We start from the raw sequence: 15,416 nt of genomic DNA on the forward strand, positions 1-15,416 counted from the left end.
ATTGAGCAGTGAATTCGTATGTTTATAACAGATATTCAGCAATCAGTTGATTTCTATTTGATATAATTATGATATCGAGTGAAAATTTCTAAGATCATTTCAAATATCACTTCAGTGTTCAAAAGTCTTGCAATTTCAAGTGTTTACATTGCATAAGTTTGTTAATCTGCCGCGCTTTGCCGCACTTTAGACAATAAATTTTTCTCAGAACATTAATGGAATATTTCGCGGAAAATTGTACGCGTGTTTTGCGTTCCTTCTCTTACCTTTGATCTATAAGAATTTTTCACTTCATCTGAAAACATTAATACGTAACCGCTGGCTTAATGATGCAACAATCTGCCAAAGATTCACAAGTGATCTTGTTTTGCTGAGCTGAGCCTGGATTCCGTCTCAAGATTGCTGGTGAGATAAGAGGCCACATAATCCACCCTCTTAACATTAAGAGACAACGCAGAGGTTAATTATAAAAAAATATTTTATTTTGTATACAGTTCTTCACAAATTTAAAATTCTCTTCAAACTTACAGAGATACCTAGAAAGTAGCAATGTACTCCTGCATACCATGATGACTTTCGATCAACAAAAGTCCTCGCGATAAATATTTCAATATCGATTTTACACATTTCTAATGCTACAACATAAGGATAATTTAAAAATTAATGTAGGCTGCACAGATAAGCAAAAAAATCATTCATATGTGGAAAAATAGGTAAAGAACAAAACAATAATATTATCAACTAAAATTGTTTTGAAAGTTGATATAGGCTTCAAACTGAAAGTCTACAGACTAGACACTAATTTAAATTATCAGTATGCATGTTGATAAACAAATTCTCATCACTATCTGCATAATCATCGAAATATTGTGTACACAAAATTTATTATTCAGTATTATTATCAGTTTGCAGAAAAGAAGAAACTCAAGTGTAGAATTGTTTCTTTCCTTTGCTAAATTACTTTATATTTTCCTTTAACATTATGCAAATTGTACATCTTGATGGCTTTGTTATTACATAAAATCATATTTTATTGCTTTCGCCCTTTCGGACAGCATAAATTAGTGATTCGTATTCCCTCTCGACAATTTGTTTTCATCATTTAGTTCAGTCTTTTAGTTACCATTTTCATCAATTCTTATTTTTCTCGTCATTTTGCGATAAAAAAAAACAGGAGAATAAAATTTCAATAAGTTGTAACTTTTTCGGCATGGGAAGACGTTACAAATTTGTATCGCTCATTTTTCTGATATATTTTATTTGTAGTTTTGCAAAGTTTTCGTCGCTTTCTCTCCAGACACAATTAAATAGGAGGGCTTCGGGGGAATATATAGAAAAAAATAATTAAGGACAATATGCATCAACTATCAGGTAGAATAAAATAAAAATTTGAGTATGTAATTTCTTCACAATCAACTTTTACTGTTTTAACAGATCAACATAGAGCTGCAAAATAAGTGCTGCTTTTCACTCACTCCCCAAACTTCACTAAGATTACCTCTCGCTCGATGTTGTGCGATCATGTGGAACTTCTTCAAGAGCGCACCCCCAAGTAGTTTCTTTGACACTGAAAAAGAGCCAAGAAAGACGGAAGAACCATGAGTAAAAATTGTTTAGCAATGCCCGGAATTCGTTGAAATATGAGGTCAATGGAACGAAAAATTACATTATCCCGCCAAAATCGATACGAGCGAGCGCCAAATTTTCAAGTGCCCACATTGGATCGCGATTTGACCAGAAACAGAGCGAGAAAAAATCACGCGACCAATTAGTTGGGATCAAACGACGGGGTCAGCCGCAGAGTGTCGCAACTTTTTCCCAGTCAGTCTGAAACTTTAACAAGATTGCGAGGGAACTTTACTGCGCCACTCTGTTTTCCACTCCCCCGTGATCTTCTCTTAATTGGTAATGAAATGCAAAAACAACAAACAAGCGTCTCAGCAAGCACGTGTTGGAAGAAATATGTAAGTGAGAGCGGAAAAAGTGTCCAAGTATATAGTGAGAAAATCTAAGTGCAGTGCTTTTCCATGTCCAATTTGGCGTTTGATTGACGCATGAAAACTTCCTGATCGAATTGTGATATATGTGAGCATGGCGCTTTCTGGAGGGTATTCATTTAGTTAATTTGGATTTTAATCATGGAAATTCTTATTGCTGCATCAATTAATTTAAAAAGTCACTATCGACGGGTTACATTTGCGGCTCAAAGCTCAAATAATAGGGCACTCTGTGTGCTATCATGTTAGAGAAGTCAATTGCTGCAAAGCATTTCCACAGCTAGATGAATACCCCTCGTTCCACGGAAAGCGAGATAGAAAAGTGTGTATGATCTTGTGTGTTTGTGACTATGAACTTGGATTTGGCCAGAAGGCAAGGTTAATCCAATATGTGTGTCGTGTTGTGTACTATCGCTAATTAGGTCAAGTTTTCCCATAGTGAGACACTCACGTTTTCAATGTGCGGCTCTTCCCCCCAAAATTTTGATGTCGATTCCCAGAGTGTGACGGAAGAAATGGATATCCTGTAGGGTGCGTCGTCCGGTGTGAGTGATGATGACGATCAACGCATGGAGAGACTCACCAGTAGGGACTCTCTGTCTTATTCCAAGAGCTCACTTCCGGCCACGAGGGCACCTTGATGCCCTGCTCACCCGAGCTGATGGCGCACTTTGACTGAGCCTTGGCGCGATCGAAGCTCACGAATGTGTCGCTCGCCTTGTCAGACAGTCGCTTCGACAGCGTGTAGTTGCGTCCGTCGTTGTTGTCCCAGAACTCGCGATCGTTGCAGCGGAAGCACACGCAGAACTCCAGAGTTTTGGACGCAGGCGGCAGGGTGAGGCGGAAGGAGAAGGTGTCATACAGGACATAGGCGCCGGACGCTCCGGACACCTTTGAGAACACACAGAAGATGTCCTCCTGGCTCTTCCAACTGTCCCACGTAGCCCTGACAATCACCTCCTTGGTGAAATGCAGATTCTTCACTTTCACCGTTCCCACGACAATCGAGTCATTCTCCTTCACAATCACATTTTCCAGAGACACATTCTTCTCCTCAAGCTTTTGCCTGCAATAGGGGAAAACAATTAATTTTCATTATCACCAGCGATAAGTGCAACAGCAAAGTAACAACAAAAACAGGAAGAAATCTTGTCAATCAGACGAGAAACTAGTGGAATATTTCCACAACTTTTCCCCATACAAACAATATGCTTTACCATCAAAATGCTGATCCCCTTCTAACTCTCAAATACTTCTACTCACCGGAATGCTAAGTAGTCTGATGCCGGCTGCTGGAAGTCCACCACCCACTGTTCTGGCGGCACAGGACTGATCATGCCCTGTGTCACGTGCGCCAAGAACTGCAGGCTCCAGAAGGGTGGCACGTTCGACGGCTCCGACATCACTTTCACCTGCACCAATTCGAGGCCCTTGTCGTCAGCAAATATCACACGCTTCTTTATCCGGCCAGGCTCTGAGTCTCTCTTTGTCACGCTCGCCTGGCAGGACGACGAGCTGAGGATGTTGGCATCGGTGTGAGTGATCAGGCATGATCGCTTGGGCGTGTTAGCCATCTTGATCGACAGCGTGTTCTTCCTTTGGTTTGTTGGCGACGCCAGAAGCACCGATGGTCGGTAGCATGGCGCTTCAAAAGGTCGTCTGAGGAAAGGATGAGAAATAGAGTGTTTTCAGGGCACATTTTGAGACTTGGCAAATGGCGTACACTTACCTAAAATTAACTGTGCAATCACTGAGAAATCCGGTCGGTGGACTGTGACTGAACACCGGAGGGCTCTGGGAAATCACCATATCGTAGTTAACAGGCATGATTGTAAGCTTTTATCTGGAAAAAAGAGAGAAAAAGTCTTAAAAACTCAGAACATATCCAAGTATCTGCAAGAAGTTTTCCGATTCTTTTACGACTATTCGGTTGATGTTAAGCAATAATAACGGTGCCTCAGATCGGATGATTTCTGAAACATGTTCAGGTAAAATTCAAGCAACTCATCATGCCAAATCTCTCTCCGATTTTAATGGGGTTTCTATTGTAATTTTCACAACACCATTTCTTCTGCTCATGTCTGCACATTTCAACACTTCATCCGATTTTTGTCACGAGATATAAATTTCTACACCAATAAAGCGCTATTATTAAGTTTCTTTTGCATATATGTATTTTTAGGATATAAAGAAATTCATATGAAATTGCGTGTTGGTGGTTAAAAATAGTGATTAAACCATTTTGTTTATTTTCATAGCCCAAAATTGTATTTGCCATGTATTTCTATATATCATTCTCCTTGTGTATATTAAAATGCGAAAATTGTGTCTCTAAAACTTGTGCACATTTGTTGACAAAATCGTGAATATACCAATGGACGCGTGTTTAATGTTACCGAATGCCTAAGAGCTCGCGGTTTGCCTCATGTTAAATATTAGCTTGTGTGCTTTTAATTCTCTCTAAGATTTTTCTGCCATTTCCACGCTTATGTTTATTGGGAGGAACTGACGAAAGAACTATTAATGAGATGAGAACACAGCATCGGTTTTGTTTACATATCGTCCGATTCTGGGTGTCTAGAAGACGTTTAGGACTTTCAAGGTCAAGCAGTTCAAGCACCTCTACGAAATTCTTATCGTGATGTTTTTCACAGCTTTTGAAATTCCTCAACTAAGCCTATGCTGGGCACTATATATATAAGTGAGCTGATAGTATCACTGTTGTGAAAATGAGAGAGAGGGAGAGAATTGTGTGTGGCAACAGCCTCATCCTAATCGTGTCTTGCAAAATTTCTTGACATTGTGATAGGCCAACGAGGAAAAATGTGATCCAATGTGGCACGAGGTCAAAAATGTTTCGGAAAAATCGGAAATGCAGTTAGCAAATAGCATGTGGCAAATCACCCATGATAAGAGTCGACTTTTTGTCATCCGACGATTCTGGTCAAGGATATGATAATATGGGAAAACTATTCTGTGGAAATTCCGAGTAGTGTTGAGAAAACTGACAAGTACATTAGTAATAAGAATTAGAAGCATATGCATGGATTGATATTTCGACGCGCAATCAACGACTTAATAAGTCTAATAAGCACATTTGTGCGAAATTGAAAGAAAATGATCCCCCAAGTCACGACCTTCGACTCGCCGCGGTGTCAGTTGAATTGCAGATATCACTACACTTTTACTCATTTATATAAATGAAATTGAAAATATATTAAATGAGGTCTTAAATAATGTTGAAATTTAGGAAATTTTTAAAATCTTTTTGGAATATCTTCTTGTGTGGCACCTTGAACAGTATAATTACTTTCTCCAGATAAGCCAATGTTTTAGGCCCATTTTCACCTTAATGACAGGAAGCTTTCTACCCACAACTAAAAGGTCTTTCATCTCAAGACAATAAACTTTCGAAAAATTCACGAAATGTTTGAAAATAGCCACGGGATGATCTGCTTTAGAAAACCTCAGCGAGAGACTGATGATCACGTACATTCAGCATGATTTCTCTCTCTCTCTCTCTCCCTAGTTATGTATATTATTTAGTGAAGTGCCACCATTTATTGATACTCCCCCTTTTAAATGTCTATGCGATATGATTGGCGCCAATTAAACCACTTATGTCTGGATGGATCGCCGATACTTTGTGAACCGAGAAGACACCAGGCGAATTCCAGGCACTTCCAATAGGCAACTTGGACGCGTCGTCTCTACGCCACTCGGGCACTCGTGGTGTTTCTCCACTATTCGAAATATGTGTATTCACTATCAGTTGCAGTAGTGATTGTAGTATTGTGACTCAAACGAGTGGCCTTTATCTTATAGTTTACAGCTATGAAATGGTTCAAGACATTTACCTCAGCGTGTCCTGCTTTCGAATGTTTTGAATTTATCAGTATGAGAAAAAGTACACGTGGTTAAAAGCCATCGCGGCTTGAAGACACTGTGGCAAGATGAGGGTATAAGTTGTGAGGGAAAAGAGAAAATAGTGTTGTGCAGAAGAAATTTCACTGGCGGTCGGGTGCGAGAGAGGAACGGAGTGACTGTGCGAGAGAGAGAAAGAGGCCATTTCAGACCTACCTCATCATTATCAGCCGGCGCCTACGACCGCCAGTCGTAGCCTTCGTGAGATTCACGCGTTCAACTCGTGCACAGTGGCCAAAACTGAACAGTCTTGGCATGTGTATGCACACGCAATACCTTTTCAAAATTTCATTCTCTCTTCCCTCTTTCGAATTTATTTTTAGCACGGAATCAAGACTCGCTGTATTGGTTGATGAAATCGCGCCGACAGACGCGCGAGACTCCATGGATATCTTGTCTGGATTTTAACACATATATAGGCGTCCAATCGTAATCGGAGATATGCCAAATTGAAAATACATGCTTCCATGGAAAACCAACATGAGACACTCTCGGGTGGACATACATTAGTCGCAACTCTATACAGACACTCTCAATTTAGGGGGAATTAAAAGAGAGCTTTGCAGCCAAGAGCCGTCGCGGGCTAAAAATAAACTTTCACCACCCGAGTATTATATAAAATCGAACAGAAAAAATACTTGAATCATGCCGCCAATTGAATTTACTTGGACTGATTTCGTCAGGGACTCATCATCGTTCTATTCATTGGAAGCAATCAACTCTTCGCAGAGAGTGAAATTTTCACCAGATTCACTTTCAAAAATGCCAAGTGAATTTTCCATTTGTGAATTTTCCCATATTTCATTTTGAATGTCATCCTGTCACAATTAAAGAAAAAGTGTTCCAAGGATTTAGTGTAGACAGCCACAATTCAAAGTGAATTGGATCTTATCAATTTTACAGGCTACAATATGTTCACAACAAATCGCATGGCTGACATAATTTCTTTGAAAATTGAAAACATTTTTTTGCGAATTATCTAATTTTAGTGGAATGAATCCAGAAAATATATTAATACGTCTGCTGACATAGTTTTTCTCAAGATTCCTTTCTTATCATTGAAACTGAGGGAATGTTTTTGCTAATTGCAAACATTGATAGGGACTTTATAAAGTTCAAAAGTGAAAACCTTTTGCGTTTCTTTCAACTAACAATGAAGTTAAAAATAAAGCGTTTTGTCCAATTAACTTTGTTGTTGTTTAGGAAGAAATGAAAACTTTTTATAAAGTTATCAAATCGCAAATAGACACATATTTGTTAAAAATTCCGCGAATGCAAGTCTGTGTAATACATTTTACTGCGATTTTCTCTTCAATATATTCTGACAGTTTGAAATGAACATGCATTTTAACATCTTTATCCAATTTACAGATCACATTCTCTCTAAGCAGTCTTGAGTGTCCATTTTCTTACGCCAGTCAGTGTGTTTCTTGTAGATTTATGAATGAAAAACGCCAACCAAGCGATGCTTTATGTAGTTCTCTATTTCCAATAATGTCGACACTCTAGCGAGGATTTTATCGAGAAGTGCGACCAAGAAATCCTGTCTCAGCTCAACTTTATTCAGCACTTCGATACAATGTCTGTGGAATGTCTATTGAGCTGAGGAATTATACAATAAAAGAAAGGTTGACGCAACTTGAGATGCATGATAAGAGCGACATTGTTTTGAAAATTTATGCTCAGCAAATAGTGATTTATTTACTGTGAAAAGTCACAGGTAAAAGTGTGAGAGAGCTTTCTTATCACTTCGCACACGCCGTTTATTTTTTCACCACACTAATTCCAGTCTGAACTGAGTGATTGAGGGGATTGTCTTATCACTCTGATTACAGTGTTTGCTGTTCAGACTCATGAGTGCTCAAATAATTAGCAGAGTAATAATATTTTATTGCAGAATTTTGCAAAAACTTTTGGACGTTTTGTATCTTATCATAATTGAGTTTTTCTCTATATGTATTCCATTATATTCTTTATGACTTGACTCTTTTGCATTAATTAGCCTAATTGCATGGCAATTCTTCTATTTTTCTCCCCAACAGACAGTGTAATTGAAATGTAAAATTACTTTTTTGCGCCTTTTGCATTTGCGGCTTCTTTACATTCAAAACTGCGGTGCTTTATTTCCTCAAAAATAATCAATCATTCTTACCCCCCAAGACGGTTCAGCCCTCTTTGCCTATTGTCTCTAGGACGACGATCCGTCCCTGAGTGCAGAAATGCATGCGGTTGTTCGCTCGAGAATCCCATTGAGAGATATTATGTGCCACCCACGCTAAAAATTTCTTGTGGTGCAAATTTATTTTGCCGGTACAGTGCAAATTCGATTGTGATCTTGAGGCTTGAAGTGCCAGAAGTGCGCCAGACAAGAGTTTAAAATGCACACATCCGGACACACCGAATGAACTACAATGTGGGTTTCCGCGGAGAGGAGTTCAGGCCAAATAAATAAATCATTATACCTTCATGGCATTCAATGGTGCAGTGGAAACCTTCATGCAGTGCCGAGATCAGTGTCTCTTCTCATAAGAAACATTTAGTGCTGCGCGAAAAGCCTGTGATTTTGCCTATTTTTGTAACAATTATTAAGGCGTTTTGCCTGTGAGATGATTATCTCCCCACAGAGGCGGTAACAAACATCGTTTTAGGCAAATCCAGGCCAATGAACTCCTAATCACTTGAAACTTCTATCGCAGCCACTAATAAAATTCGCGCCTGTCTCTCTTAATCGGATCTCTTGGCCTTTCATCATGTAATTACAGCACTTGATAAAGAATTTGAGCTAATTTTGAGACGCACCACAATTGTCCTTCCTCTTCGTCCATTACCCTCAGGCGGTAATGCTCAACATAAGAACGCGATAAAGACCAATGAAACGTACAGCAGAAAAACCATAGTGATACATTTCAAAATCATTGTCTGAAATTCCATCTGTAGTGCTGGATTTTCATGGTGGAATTCCTCCATCATGTTCAATTGCAGCCACACTCAAGGGGTGACCAGCTAATTAAAATAAGTGATGGTAGAGTTTATAGACCTAAAATATTCTCATAAACACTTGAATTAGCATCTTGAAATCCTTTTTGCAATATTCAATGAATGAACAACTTGTTGTAGATCGACTCATTAACATCCCAGACATACTCATATCTCATTATGAACAGACATCGTCAATCTTGTTAATGCCTTCTGACGCTTGAAGCAAGACTTTGACCAACATTTCCGTTTTCTGCCCCAGACTTGCCATCACGCCGAAAGCACCAGAGCTTCTTTAATGAGCAACCCCTTGAGCAACGTGAAAAGGGAATAAATTATCGAGTAACATTGAGTCTGATGATGGGTACAGACGAAGGAGAAACATCTTGGTGGATGCATTGGTGGAAAGATTTATTATTCCCACGTCTATATAAAATTTAATGTTTTCCGCATAAGTTTAATAATTTCTCTCCGATGTTGGCCACTTTCTTAGGCTCTTCCCATCCCATGTTGCGATCTTGTGGTGCACAACATAAACGTTACAATTTTTCAAAATATTAATTGAACAGGTTTATGCATTCTCATTTGCACGCAACCCACGTTGTCCTCATGGCGAGAGAGGGTTTCGCCTCTCGACCAGCCCAGATTGACACACACTCGCGCGCTGAATTCCTCCACCGAACAGTGGATAATAATTTAAAGTGCGCGAGTCTGCCAGAAGACAGGCCTGATGAGAACAGGACTTGGCCGTGGACGAGAGTGTGGGATGATCGGTCTCTAGTCAATGAGTTTATTAAAACTTTAACTGCATCCAATTATGGAATGCTCCCATATGACGGTGCCCTGTTGATGTTCTTGCCTTTGCGCCCTCCTCGATTAATTTTAATTTCACAGTATAAACATGAAGGATTTTAATCTCGCGCTCTCTGCCCCGTTCGCTACACTTCAAGCATGCGCTGCCCACAGAAAAGGGAGTAAAGTGAGAAAGGTCAGTTTATTCAACTGATAAATCACTCGAGTAGCCAGACAAAAAATGTCATTCTCTCTCTTGTTAAGATTTTAAATTTAGCACATTGGGCGCCTTTTTACACACTTAAAACTGGTTGATTACAAGGAAAGCGCCATAATTTTTGGGCAGCCCAATGATAACAATTTAACACCATTTTCAGGGTTTTGACCGCACATGTAATGTTTGATGAGCAAAAAGAAAGTCGAAATTGGCACAAAGCTAATGTATATTTGCCCAATTATTAACATCTTCACGAAAGTACTGTTGAAATTTACATTGTTCTCTACACACAAACGAAATTTCATGCTGAATTAAATGCCCATTAACAAGATACTAATATAGAGAAAGCACAATTATGTAGCTTCAGTAAGGAATCAATTTTTCTGAATGGTATTCTAATTCTATGAAGCGTTGATTAGTTTAGAATATTGAATCTAGTGCATAAAATTAGGCTCATTCAATGCAATGTTACTGAGACAATAGAAAATCGTGGTTCAAGAGAGAAGAGATCTGAAAATTGAGAAATAAAATTTCAATATTTGATCAAGTGCTGTGCTGATCAATTCTTTACTCAAAACTTGTAACGCGAAGCATCGTTCAAGGCATCCAAGCGAACTGGGACAGCAAAGAGACCCAAAAGGACAGTGACTTTTGGATCATGTCTTGCTGGAATTGTAAATTAACATCAGAGACATTCTCCCTATAGAAGGCTACATGATCGTTAGATTTGATTAGCTTGGGAAAAAGAGTGAAACATTTTCCAGATGCATCGGCACTCATTCAAATTTCACCGAGTTCTGCAGATTGTATCATTCTCCAGTTCGATTGCGTGAACTTTCTAAAGTGCTTCTCACCTTGTTGGACACGATCGCATTGATAAGTCGGCATAAATTTGAATTTTCTGCAGACGCGACCACGATGGCTATTCTCGTGAAGTGCTACACACATAATCATCAGTGTGTATTTCTTTTCGGCTTCAATTAAAGACCACGCGAAAATGATTGGGAGCCTCAGTCCGCGTAGCCAGTTCAATCCAGATCGCGAAAAACTTATAGCCTCTTCGGCTGGTTTGTCAACTGAGAGAGGAGGGCACCTCTCAATTTAGTCACGCACTCAGCGAATGATGATAATAATAGACACACTTGAGCTTTTTTTCAGCGATCCATTTGACAACAGACTTTTCCAGCGCGCCTATAGTCAACTCTATACAGTGACGAGGCATCGCATTTGCATTCAGTCGACGGGATAATCTTATTTACGATTGTCTCGGTCAAGATATCTGCGCGAAAAATTTAAGACGGTGAAATGCAGGAGGAATTTCCAGTTTGGCAAGACTAATTGGTTGGGAGGGGAAAATACGGTTTAGGATATTCTACCCGCCTTGATAAGGCGCCGAATGGGAGAAAAAGCCAGTTGGGGAGACGCAAATTTGCATTCGATGCTAATTATGCGATGGTACACGTGAGGTCAATGATTGAGGTCATTTGAGGGTTGTGATATCACGCCACCATTTCTCTCCAGCCCGATGGAATCTGTCCCAGGCCATTGAAGAACTTAATTGTAATTTATAGGCGACTTTCATCATCGCCCACAAGACTCTCTCTTTGGCAGTCTTCAGGCGCACAGTATCAGCATTAGACACTATATAATTTTCTTCTCTGAAAGCAGTTAAATCAGTGATCAAATTTCAAGGCACAAATGAAAAATATTTAAATGTATTGAATTAGTTTTCACTAACAAAACAGACCTCCTAGAATAAATCCAAAGTGCAGTAATAAATCATTGCCATATCCCTGCTTTTAAAGTCGTAAAATAGAACGAAAGTACGGGAAAGTGCCGACGTGTCAAATTCAAAACAGCAATCTTGGCTGGGATTTGAAATATTATGACTAGATCAATCAAATTGATTGTGGTTTTTACAGTTAAGAACTGATGCAGAAAAATATACTTTTCTTTGGAAATTACAAACTCTAACCATTCTTGTATTTCGAGGTGTGAAAAAAAAGCAAACAGACCCTGAAAAATCGTCTTTGATCTGTCCTCAGTAAGCAGAGAATGGAGTTTTGAGAGATCTGATGAAAGACGAACATTTGAAACACTTTTAATTACATATTCAGATACCGCAAAAATGTCAATTGGAGAGAGAAGTGAAATATCTGGCATCTGCAAGAGCCGTTTTGCGCAAATTGGCTATTTTCGAAAGTTCATCTCATCGGATGGAAACACATGCTTAGAGACAGTAAAACTGGCAGTGGGAAATGCACGATTTTCATTTCAATTGAAGGAACATAATTTATAAATAGCCTTTTCATTGGAGACAACTTGTGTTAATTTTGCCTCAAGTTGAAGGTTAGCAATTTCAGGGAAATACTATCGACTAAGTCGCATTCTGCTCGCAGCGTCCATGGAAAGGTGACTGTATGATTGCACGCATAATTAGAGACTTCCTAAACAGACGGACTGAGAATAGTGGGATAAAGCAAAGTGTCTCTTACCTTTCTGAGTATGTGGAGGAAGAGTAAATATCTTGTAGAGATTTTATATTGCACAATTCACGTACACACGATACTTTGAGGCGAGGAGGAGACGTATATAAATTGAAATTGTTTAATTTAAATTTATATATATATAGAGTTAAAGTTAAATCACATCATATTCAGTAACTCTAACGGAGAGTGGTACAAAAAATCATCTGCAGAGGCACTAAAGAGACAATTTACAGAAATATCAGGATCAGTTCATGGCTATTTGATAGCGCTTCTCTCTAAGAGTTCCCTAACTGTTCTTCACGAGCGGCCCACCCGGACTGGAAGGCGCACACAATACGAGAGCGGGTGGATTAAGTTAAGTAGCTACTGGGACACATTCGCTCGCGATGAATTCACACACCCTATCCGCGAGGGATCTGGCACGGCACAGCACAGAGAGAGAGAAGGGAACTTTGTATAGGAATCAAGCCACAATATGGCAAGCTCTGGTGAGACGTGCGCCAGGCGCAACTATTTGTGAGGTACTGATAATGGAGTTGTCGTTCGATCGGCCTGTGAGCAGCGCTCTCAAGAGCACGCCTCAGCCACATTTCCCCCGCCAGTCGACTGATTGCGCCGATCTGTGCGTGTGTGCATGATCTATGAATGGCAATGCCGGCCACCTCGTCCTGGCCAGCTCTCCTCGCCTAGCCGACCGAGAGAGACGCGTGCGCCTCTCCATGACAATCTCGAGGCGCACTGAGGCGCACAGAGGCGACACTCTGTCGATAACCGGCATGTCCGCTCCGTGAGAGAGAGTTCACAGAGATCAGCGGGGGCTTCTCGGCGCACACACACACTCCCGCGCGACTGGGGCTGTCCCCAGAGGTTGCTCGCCGGGGCAATGCAATTACTTCTGAAGGGTTTGTCACTTGCCGAGAAGGGAATCCTGAAGAATTCATTGCGTGTGTCTCGCGTTAATTCAAGAAAAGTATGCATGAATACGCGCTTCTTTTAAATACTTGTCTTGGATCCAAGATAATTTGTCTCATTCTTCAAGATGAGGAAATTCTTTCAGACCTCTTGTATCTCAGAAGATCCGAAGACAAGGTCTCCTGTCGGAAGTGCTTGAACCTTTTGCCAAACTTCATGTCAAACACAGAATTGATGAAGTTTGGAAAAATCTTATAAATTTTCTCTTATAACTTGCACTAGTTGCAAAACTATCACTTTCTTTTAACTAGTGAGTAGCCTTTGAGAATAAATCATTTCAGAAGAAGATTTTAAAAATCAAACTGTTTGTGAATTTGCTGTGGAAATTCAATATTGGCAAAAGTAGAGATCAGTCTAATTAGACTGGTTGTTTTGACGCCCTCAATGCTGTTCTCAAACATTCTGCCCATACATATGTCAAATGTTTTGGCTAAAAATAGCCAGCAATTGTGATAATGCGCCTAACAAGTGCACTAATAGACGGTGGATCCTTCACAAGTCACCCCGAAACTCATCACGCTAGTCACGCTTTTAGGCTCTGCGGCGCCACGAGATCACACTTCCCCTGCGCTCAGCCTCTCAACACGGGCCTCATCCGGTTTTTGAGGAGAATATTCGTGAAAACTTGTTAGCAATTCCCAATCTGGAAGAATAAATTACGGCATTACAGAGAAACCGGGATCTCTCACGACGGGATAACATTGAAATTTTCTAAAAGACACTGCAAATCAAATATTTAATTTTGTTGCTTAGATCCATCCGATTTGGCTGCGAGGAAGAGGCACAATCAACACATGTAATGAGCAAAAAGAATCCAAACAAACAGAAAGCAAGGTGGAGTTTTCAACTGGGATTTGCAGTGTGTAGAAATGATTGAAAAAAAATCCGAAAGATCCGATGTCGGGGGAGTTATGAAATAGAGGCCATGCCATTTGTCCCACAAATCACTTATCGGAGAGCTTTTGAAGAACACTCCAAAAGCGATATCTCTAGGCATTTGACCTACGCATCAAATTGCAGGCGGATAAAGCACAAACATCGACGGGTCACCTTATTTTCCAACATTTGCACTGTGACATAAATTTTCCTCCCGAAAATTTTTCCTTCAATTCCAATTTCACTCGTCTGAGAAAGCCAAGATTGTGCTAAATGTGGATGAATTTGTGTCAAAATATTTATTGAAAATATTTCATTTTGGAAGATTTTATTCACGTGATCAATGTTAGAAAGAGAAAAGTTAAAAAATCATGTTCAATGATTGTAAAACAATCATTTTTTCCTCCTTGTACCACTTTCTACTGGAAACGATAAGCGCCAAAAAAGACGCAATTTTGGTCACTCTCTCTCTCCTCAATCCCGATTGTATTGTTTAAGTAAGTCTATGACAAAAAAATTGTCCATTGCACAGATAAAGTAAAGATTCATTATCAATATTTGCCTGGGCGAATAGTACAAAAAAATACAAGTCAATAAGGATTACATGAAATTTCGCTGGGAACGACATATGGTCACATCATCTGACCACACCGCCATTCTCTCTCGCCGACAATACAATCCCCCTTATTGAAAATTGGACTAACGATAAAAATAGCGATAACCTATTACGAATGTATTTTTATTTAATTAGCAAACCATTTCTTGGAGTACATTCTTTTTTTCCTTTCTCCTCGCCCAGAGAAAAAGATCTTTTATTGAGCTCCTATCAAGCACGAAAAAACGCTTGACCTCTCATTCTCTTGAGGTTCCCCGAATACAAGAGAATGAAGGAGCACAAATGAAAATATTGATATAAAAAAGACCAATGAGAGTGAAAAGTCATTTACAAATGCGAGATTATTCCTCCATTGTGTTTTCTCTCTTAAATTGACAATATTATACCAAGCAATTCTTCACGATAAGCCTTCGATGCGATTAAAGAAACTTTCGTTGAAAATAAAACAACCAAAATGATCTTTCTCAATGACTCGTGCGAAACAAGAGCGAAGTACATATATATTCTACCTCAATTGTTAAATAAAGATGACCCCATCGAAGCAAGGATGCCTCAAT

General features: G+C 39.6%; 1 protein-coding gene across 2 annotated transcripts; it reads right to left on the minus strand.

Annotated features, from left to right (window-relative positions):
* Positions 1 to 1,398: 1,398 nt before the first annotated feature.
* Positions 1,399 to 12,934, minus strand: LOC132257827 (protein phosphatase 1 regulatory subunit 3B-B). Of its 2 annotated transcripts, none has more exons than XR_009468260.1 (5): positions 12,402 to 12,934; positions 3,727 to 3,840; positions 3,261 to 3,656; positions 2,449 to 3,063; positions 1,399 to 1,567 (listed from the first exon to the last, which is right to left on the minus strand). XR_009468260.1 is itself a non-coding variant. In XM_059754865.1 (5 exons), exons 2-5 carry the CDS (start codon positions 3,822 to 3,824, stop codon positions 1,495 to 1,497), a joined length of 1,050 nt encoding a protein of 349 aa, XP_059610848.1. In that variant the 5' UTR covers positions 3,825 to 3,840; positions 12,402 to 12,933; the 3' UTR covers positions 1,399 to 1,494. The 2 variants fall into 2 exon arrangements, 1 of the variants encoding a protein (XP_059610848.1); XM_059754865.1 differs by having other exon boundaries at positions 2,581 to 3,063; positions 12,402 to 12,933.
* Positions 12,935 to 15,416: the final 2,482 nt, after the last annotated feature.

The sequence above is a fragment of the Phlebotomus argentipes genome, unplaced genomic scaffold (assembly GCF_947086385.1).
Source record: "Phlebotomus argentipes unplaced genomic scaffold, Phlebotomus argentipes genome assembly scaffold_4, whole genome shotgun sequence".
In the NCBI taxonomy this organism is placed as follows: Eukaryota; Metazoa; Arthropoda; class Insecta; order Diptera; family Psychodidae; genus Phlebotomus; species Phlebotomus argentipes.

Bases quoted from the DNA above. Each gene is read 5' to 3' on its own strand.
- LOC132257827 (XM_059754865.1), bottom strand. From the start codon at position 3,824: ATGCCTGTTAACTACGATATGGTGATTTCCCAGAGCCCTCCGGTGTTC. The intron at 3,657-3,726 runs GTAAGTGTACGC...TCCTTTCCTCAG, and splicing joins GATTGCACAGTTAATTTTAG to ACGACCTTTTGAAGCGCCAT. The intron at 3,064-3,260 runs GTGAGTAGAAGT...CCCCTATTGCAG, and splicing joins TCAGACTACTTAGCATTCCG to GCAAAAGCTTGAGGAGAAGA.